We start from the raw sequence: 8,629 nt of genomic DNA, 5'->3' as shown, positions 1-8,629 counted from the left end.
AAAGGTAAGAGTTTTCCCGTGACATTAAGTCCAGTCGTGTCCAACTCTGGGGATGTGGTGATCATCTCCATTTCTAAGCCGAAGAGCTGGCGTTGTCCATAGACACCTCCAAGTTGTCTTGACTATATATACATATACATGTGGCTGGCATGTATATGTATATACTATAATGTATTAGCATAGCACATTAGTCTTATATATTCCTATATTGTACTATATTCGTATACCACAATATGTATAAAATACACTACCAGTAATGGCGCTCCATGTAGTCATGCTGACTTGACCTTGGAGGTGTCTGCGGACAGTGCTGGCTCTTTGGCTTGACAATGGAGAGAAGCGCCAGCCCCCAGAGTAGGACACAATTGGACTTAATGTCAGGGGGAAACCTTAACCTATTAGCATAGTACATTAGTATTATATATTCCTATATTGTACTATACAGCCTGTGTTGGATGGGGTCACGCTCCCCCTGAAGACGCAGGTTTGCAGCTTGGGTGTGATCCTGGACTCATCGCTGAGCCTGGAACCTCGGGTCTCAGTGGTGACCAGGGGAGCATTCACACAGTTAAAGCTTGTGCACCAGCTGCGCCCATACCTTGGGAAGTCTGACTTGGCCATGGTAGTCCACGCTCTTGTTACATCCCGTATAGACTACTGCAATGCTCTCTACGTGGGGTTGCCTTTGAAGACTGTCCAGAAGTTTCAACTGGTCCAACAGACAGCAGCCAGGTTGCTAACTGACGCGGCTCTCAGGGAGCATACAACCACCCTGTTGCACCAGCTCCACTGGCTGCCAGTCTACTACCAGGCACAATTCAAAGTGCTGACCTTGGCCTATAAAGCCCTAAACAGTTCTGGCCCAACTTACCTGTCCGAACGAATCTCCCCTTATGAACCTTCAAGGACCTTAAGATCGTCCGGAGAGGCCCTGCTCTCGGTCCCACCATCATCGCAAGCACAGCTGACAGGGCCTTCTCAGTGGTGGCCCCTCGGCTATGGAACACCCTTCCTATGGAGAATATAAATCGGCTTTTATATTGTAACTGTGTTTTTGGTGGTATTGAATTTTGCCTTGGAAACCGCCTCGAGTCGCCGGAAGGCTGAGAGGGGCGGTATATAAATCCTGTAAATAAATATTAGTATACCACAATATGTATAAAATACACAACCAGTATATTGTACTATTAGGATTAGATATTATACTATATCATAAGATGAAAGCATTTGTTTTGCGTATTGTTAACCCCAGGGGGTCAGACTAGATAGCCTTGCAGTACCCCTCCTCAAACTCTATGTTTAATGAAGCCGCCGCCATTTTGGCTCTTCGGGGCGCCTTGAAGCCACTGCGCATGCGCAGAAAGGGGCGGGGCAGGCTTGGGCCGCCATTACGGGGGAGTGTCGCGCCGGCTGTTGTCTGTTTCTCTCTCATGGGGAAAGCTTTACGGAGGTGAGCAAGACCGTCTCTCCCCCCCTCCCCCTAAAAATTCGAAGTGGTAGCGTCCGTCCATCCACCCTAACTCAATGCTGGACGCTACCACGAACCTTGTGGGGGGCGAGGAGAGCTGAATAGGACTCGCTTTCTCTCTCTTTAGATCCCGTTCGTCCATCCTGCCTAACTCAATGCTGGACGCTACCACGGACACTGTGGGGGGCGATGAGAGCTAAGACTCAAGAGGCCTGCTTGGTTTCTTTCTCTCGACCCCCCTGTACAAAGACGTCCATCCTGCCTATCTCAATGCTGGACGCTACCACGAACAATGTGGGGGGCGAAGAGAGCTGAATAGGACTCGCTTTCTCTCTCTAAATCCCCCTGTACAAAACGCCCAGGTAGCGTTCGTCCATTCTGCCTAACTCAATGCTGGACGCTACCACGAACTGTGCGGGGGGCGACGAGAGCTGACTAGAACTCCGAAGGGGGGGAAGAAGGGAGTTGAATTGGACTTTGAGGCGACGGCGTTGAGGTGAGACTTCTCCTCCCCCCCTACAAATACAGAGTGGTAGCGTCGGCCTGTTTTGATTCCATTCTAAACATCACTCGGGCTGTACCACGGACTCAAGAGGAGGGGGATTGGGCCTAACGTGACGCCATTATGCGCCAGAGCCTGGCCCAGCTCATGGCGTCGTCCTCCGGCGGAGAGAGCCCCCGAGACGCAGAAGCGGCGTCCAGCCATGAGGAGGCCGCCCTTTCCGGCGACGAGCTGCTCTTCCCAGGCCTGGGTTTGGACCTCGACGGTTGGTTGGAGGCCGCCATGACAGAAGGCCCCGAGCCTGAGCCGCCTCACTGTCCTGATCACCATCCGCATCCATCCCGGCCTAGCAACCGTCTCAAGGCGGCCGCAGCAGCCCGATTGAACCGCCAGAAGAAGAAGCAATACGTCTCTGGCCTCGAGAGCCGCCTCCAAGGCTTGGCGGCGGAGAACCGGCTCCTTCGGGAGCGCAACCGCGGTCTGTGCCGGCGCCTACGCGACTTGGAGCGGGAGACGGGCTACTTGAGGGCGGTGTTGGCCAACCAGAGCGCGCTAGGCCGCCTCCTGAGCCGCTTGGGAGCCGGAAGGGTCGGCATGCGACTCAACAGCAGCCTCTTCGCCCAGGAAGACAGGCCTGTGCAAGAGTCTTCCTCCAGCCTTGCCTGGGAAAACAGCAACAGCAGTGACCACGACTACGCCTTGCCCGTCCCAGAAGACGATGATGAAGAAGAGAACAACAATAACAACAACAAAAGTGTGGCAGCACCAGCAGCATCTTCTCCCAGCCCAGGTGGCATTTGCCTCCACGTGGATCGGGACCAGGTTTCGGTGGAGTTTTGCTCCCTCTGCGCCAGGAGGGCAGCCACCAACTCTACTTCTTCCTCCTCTTCTTCTTTCGCCTCCAAAATGTAGGGTCAAGTATTCTGCTCCTTCACAGAATTCGTGCTCTGGGTGTCTTTGTTTTGGCCTACCAACAAGGGGGTTTGCTAGTGGAAGAGGCAGTTAAATAACCCATCCGCACAGCCCTGTAATCCGGAATATCAGAGGCAGAATAACCCATCCACACAGCCCTGTAATCTGGAATATCGAGGCAGAATAACCCACAATATCTGCTTAGAACTGGAATATCAGATGCTCTGGGTGTCTTGTTTTGGCCTACCTTCAAGGGGGTTTGCTAGTGGAAGAGGCAGTTAAATAACCCATCCACACAGCTTTGTAATCCGGAATACCAGAGGCAGAATAACCCATCCACACAGCCCTATAATCGGGAATATCGAGGCAGAATAACCCATCCACACAGCCCTGTAATCCGGAATATCGAGGCAGAATAACCCACAAATATCTGCTTTGAACTGGAATATCAGAGGGCCCTTCCAGACAAGCCAGGCTTTCTGTTTATCCCAGATTTATTTTATTTTCACATCAAAAGCATTGCATAAATTAGTATAAAACCAATAAAAATAGAAGGAGCGCAGGTGGTGAAATGGGTCTCTAAGATACAATGGCCAGGGTCCATTGTATCTTAGAGACCGTCTCTCCTTCTACCATCATCGGAGGTCGCCACGACCATCCCAACGCAATCTGCTCTATATACCGGGTCCTAGGGAAGTGCACTTGGAAAGCACCAGATGCAGGGCCTTCTCTATTTCTGCCCCTGCCTTGTGGGAATTCCTTGCCTCCCTATTTGAGAGCCATGCGCGACTTGGGGCGTTTTGTCCTGGTGCTTAAGACCTGGCTTTTTACTGGAGCATTTGACTCATGTTAATTTTAATATTTGTATGTATGTGTTTTATCCTGTGTAATTTCTGCAGTGTAAATCGCCTGGAGCATCTCGGATGGAGGGCGATTAATAAGTAATTTGAGATGAGATGAGAAATATGTTTTGACCAAAAATGGGCAACAGCAATGTCTGTAGCCTCCAACAATTCTTCCTCTGTGCATGAGGCAGGGCACAGTGGACAAGCATATAGATGCTGAGTTGTTTGTTCTGCTCCACAGTTGCACAAGGTGGAGGATTCTTCTAGGTCAGTGGTTCTCAACCTGTGGGTCTCCAGGTATTTGGGCCTACAACTCCCAGAAATCCCAGTTAGTTTACCAACTGTTAGGCCAAAACATCTGGGGACCCACAGGTTGAGAACCACTGTTCTAGGTAGTGCCATTTTGCCAGGTTGTCTTTTGATCTGCCCACTCCACTTCGGAGCCTGTTCAGGGACTTCCAAGTGGCCCATTCTTGGTTTCCCCTGGAGCAGTGGTTCTCAACCTGTGGGTCCCCAGATGTTTTGGCCTTCACCTTCTAGAAATGCTAACAGCTGGTAAACTGGCTGGGATTTCTGGGAATTGTAGGCCAAAACACCCGGGAACCCACAGGTTGAGAACCAATGCCCTTGAGGAAGACCCTCGTGGGGTCAACAGGTGTAGGTTTAAGACATCTTGTGATTATTCTGCATTTTTCGTTCAGTGCTGTGTTCACCTGCTTTGCATGAGCAGATTATTTGGCAGTAAGGACTCAATACAATCCAGTTTATAGCAGAAAACCCGGGCTATAGGGCCTGTCTGGAAGGGCCTTGAGTGCACACTGCTATATATCCCAGTTCAAAGCAGATAATGTGGGATTTTATTCAGCTGTGTGGAAGGGGCCTCAGAGGGAGAAGGAAGAAAGAAAACTAAGGAGGGAGGGATAATCAGAAATCTGGGCCTTATGAGAGAGTCACCCTGAAGTGTATAAAGTATCAAAACTCAGCATGCAATGGAAGTGCCTTCTTTTCTTACAAGAGGGTAATTTTTTTTAAAAAAAGGTTTTGCACGCATGTTTGAACAGAGAGGATCGTCCCGAGATATGCCAGTCGGTGGCATAGAATATGCCAAAGTGTTGTAACCGAGGACGATTGCACTTTGTGTAAATGGTTACAGATGCCTCAGCCTTCCTCCTCCTTCGCCTCCAAAATGTAGGGTCAACTATTCCGCTCCTAGACAGAATTCATGCTCTGGGTGTCTTTTTTTTTTTTTTTTTTGCCTGCCTCCATTTAGGAGGTTGCTAGTGGAAGAGGCAGTCAAGGGGGAAAGGAAGAGAAGGGAAGCATGAAAATGGGGGAAGTCAGAAAAAATGGAAGTGAAACCTTTACATGCCAATCATACTGACTTGCTAGTCTGGTGTGTAAAATAAGCCAAAGTGTTGTAATTGAGGACGTGTTGTTAAGGCAACAATGGTCAAAGCATCCCATGCACTTTTGTGTAGTTGGGAGACTTAACATCTGTCTCAGCCTTCCTCCTCCTTCACCTCCAAAATGTAGGGTCAGCTATTCTACACAGAATTGATGCTCTGAGTGTGTATTTTTTTTTTACCTGCCTTCACCCAAGAGGGTAGCTAGTGGAAGAGGGGAAAGTCAAAGGAGGGAAGCAGAAAATGGGAGGAAGTCACTCATAGGAAAAAAAATGAAAGTGAAACCTATGCATGGGGATCATTCTGAGATGCCAGTCTGCCGCCTGTAAAATAGGCCAAAGTGTTGTAACCGAGGACATGTTGTTAAGGCACAGTGGTGGTGAAAGCATCTCTTGCACTGATGTGCAGATGGTTGCAGTTGTGGAGACTTGACAGGTCGAACTCCCCCCAAAACTGGCGAGAACTTGGTGGCCACCTATAAGATCGAGTCTAGCCTGCTTTGCTGGGAATCCTGACAGCGCGTAAACTTCGACATCAACTGGACAGATTTAAGAGCAAAATAGTAGTTTGTTGCACAGCATTAACCGTGCATGTGAAATTATAACGCATCTGTTATACATTACTATTAAATTTCTCTGACAGTTTCTCTTTTAGGTGCTTGCCCTGCCAGGCTCCGTTGTGTAGGGGTTAAAAGAAAAGTCGTTTTCCACCTCGCAACCTGGTAAGGATCCATAATATTCCCATAATATGGTGTCAGACAGCTTTGCATTGATACTTAGTTTGATTGTTTAAAATTATTTGGCCTGGACCACTCTTTGAAAGCGTTCAGAAGTGCTGTAGACATTGATTTCTGACAGAAATTGAGCAGGGCATGTCTGACAAGTCTTTAATGTAACGTTTCTGCACACTGAAAAAAAAAACTTTAAAAATATTTGCTGCTAAGTTGTATATTTTGGCAATGTATGATAATAGAAGGTCAAGACTAGCTTAAATTAGATGTTGAGGATTTATCTTTATCTTTGGAGGCAGAAATAAGGTTCATTTCTCCAGTGATATAAAGTACGATCTCTGCAGTTAATGGGACCTGCAATTTCCAAGTTTAGTGTGAAGTGTGAGACACATGGTCAAGTAAGGCTACTAAGTTGGGTCCATCTGTCTTGCTGGTCTTTCAAAAATTAAAAGTAATTGGGATTTTGGAGGCAAGAAACTACAGCTGTATTTTCACAGGTCTGTCAGTGTTTTATCACTGAACAGGTATAGACAATTTGAAAACAGCAACATAGAGAATTTTTAAAGTTCAGTTCCAAGTTCTTAACATGAAGGGACATATTTAATCTAGTTTCATTTTCACTATCCTCTATCTTACAAGGTTTTTAAAACTAGCAGCTGACATATCACTAAGCTGATATGCCGTTTATGTTTTCATAATTTAAAGGGGGGAGAGGAAGTGAACAAACTCTCCATACTGTTCATGGAAATGTCCATGTCCAGAACTGAAAAAAAAAATTCTAAATTTCCACTAAATTGGCTTTGGGCCAACACCATGATTTTTTCTGCATCATCATTTTCTGTTTGTATTAAAATTAAATTTCTGTACATTGGGGAAATAAGGGTTGTGAAAAAATAAATGTAAAGTGAGGTTTCACAAAGAATGTTAAATCTGGAAGAAGGTCCCTTTAAGGGAGGCTTCTTGCTTTACTTTTTATTCTCTTAATTTTTTGTTGAATTAGAAGTAGTGTTGGAGATTCTCTCTTAATTAAATACATGCTCCCTTCTCAGAATTGATTGGAGTTCATGAGTTGCAACAAGAAATAGTTCTTTGTGAAACCTTGCTGTTTAACAAAGTATATGTATATTTAGCATCCTTGTTTTTTTTTATGCTAAAGTGGATACAGCTGTCATGGGGCAGAAGAGACGGGACCAGCTGCTGGCCACACTTCCTGCTTTATTTTAAAAGGTAGTATGAGAAAAAAAGGGGGAAAGGTAACAGGGCATTTGCTGTATTTCACTTTAAAACCACAATGGCATAATATGAATGATTTTGAGTAGCTGATATAATCTGTGAAGAAAGTCAACATAGCACTATTGTGAAAAGTAACAAGGTAAAAAAGCATGCACCTTCTCACCTATTAGTTTGCTGTATAGTCATTGTTTGATGGGCAAAACTTTCCCTTCACCGGGGATAGCAAAATACATTGGCTTTATTTTAGCAGTTAATTTTTGAGATAAATTTAAGATTCCAGCCAGAAGGAGACTTTAATATATTTCCAATTGTATGGATGTTCATATGTTATATTTAGTGTAGTATATTTATTCTCTATGCAGGATAAGTCACACTCATTTCTAGAAGAGCTAGAAAATGGGGAGTAATCTCTGCTGGTTCATATCCAGAGCCCCATAATCTGTTTGCTCTTAATAGTAGCCCTTTTAAGAAGTTATCTAAATATCTGTGCCAGTGCTTGACAGACTGGACACAATTGTTACAGATGAAATCTGTGCAAAGGATTTTCCTTTCCTGTAATTTTGCTCAGTGTTCTGTGCATTAGTTTTCAGTTATACTGTTCCTCTAGTAACTGACATGTTATTTTCTTTTTGTTAGTTGATTTCTCCAGTTGAGTAATTGTCATTTTCTACACATTCTTTTGTGTGCATATTTTCTGAAGTTGCTGCATTTTTATAGTTGCTTTTCACAATAGGCATATTTTGTTGATTGGACATTGATGTGAAAGTGAAAAGTCTACTCTAGTTTTCTTTCATATGAGTACCACATTTGGATAAAAACATCCTGGGTACTTGATTGCATCTTGTGTGTCATTGCCTCTTGACTAAGATGTTGTATTTGAATACAAGTATAGCTAATTTTTAAACAGGGCAAGTGACACATTTGCTTAGCAAAACCCCCAGAAACATGACTGCAGGGATTTTAGTGCCTCTTGATGCATGTTGAAGCCAAATCAAATTGCAACTTTTTCCCTATCTTGCTAATCTGTTGGTGGATGTTGTTAAATATTTCTTTGAAATGGAAACCTTGAATTGAATAATACAACAGTACTTGAAAAGTATGTATGAATACTTCTGTGTAATTAGTTCTGTCATTCTTATGAGAACACAATGTCATAATAAAAAAGATGTATTTATCTTCCAGTTACAGACTCAAAGGATTCTTTTATCTCAAGTTATTAAATTAACTTAGAAGACATTTTAAAAGTCACTGTCTCTTTCTGAAAAAAAATGGTTGTGCAGGAGCTAATAAACACTAGTCTCTCTTGAAGGATTACAAATGCTTATTCTTTGTTCAGGTTGGGGATGATTTAATCAGAATATCACTTACAGGCAGTATTCTGATTATATTACTTTTGTAGAGTTGTTGCTCAGTTTATGAATTTTGTACTCTGTCCCTTCAGCAGCACCTTTCAGAGCAGAGTACTTTAAATTATAAAAAATAAGACAATGGCGGCGGGGGAGTGTAAAAAACTAATCAACATATGTTATAGTCACA

The 8,629-nt window shown here is 44.5% G+C and overlaps 1 protein-coding gene across 1 annotated transcript; it reads left to right on the top strand.

Moving 5' to 3' along the window:
* Positions 1-1,723: 1,723 nt before the first annotated feature.
* On the top strand, positions 1,724-8,274 carry CREBZF (CREB/ATF bZIP transcription factor). Its single transcript, XM_060771163.2, has 3 exons — positions 1,724-2,878; positions 5,773-5,851; positions 7,017-8,274. Exons 1-2 carry the CDS (start codon positions 2,094-2,096, stop codon positions 5,819-5,821), a joined length of 834 nt encoding a protein of 277 aa, XP_060627146.2. The 5' UTR covers positions 1,724-2,093; the 3' UTR covers positions 5,822-5,851; positions 7,017-8,274.
* The last annotated feature ends 355 nt before the right edge of the window (positions 8,275-8,629 follow it).

Source organism: Anolis sagrei, chromosome 3 (assembly GCF_037176765.1).
Source record: "Anolis sagrei isolate rAnoSag1 chromosome 3, rAnoSag1.mat, whole genome shotgun sequence".
In the NCBI taxonomy this organism is placed as follows: domain Eukaryota; kingdom Metazoa; phylum Chordata; class Lepidosauria; order Squamata; family Dactyloidae; genus Anolis; species Anolis sagrei.
This window is presented reverse-complemented; position numbering and strand designations above follow the sequence as displayed.

What these genes read in the sequence shown, in the direction of transcription:
- CREBZF (XM_060771163.2), top strand. Translation starts at nt 2,094, where the DNA reads ATGCGCCAGAGCCTGGCCCAGCTCATGGCGTCGTCCTCCGGCGGAGAG. An exon ending in TCTTCTTTCGCCTCCAAAAT is followed by an intron (nt 2,879 to 5,772) that starts GTAGGGTCAAGT and finishes TTTCTCTGACAG; the next exon opens with TTTCTCTTTTAGGTGCTTGC.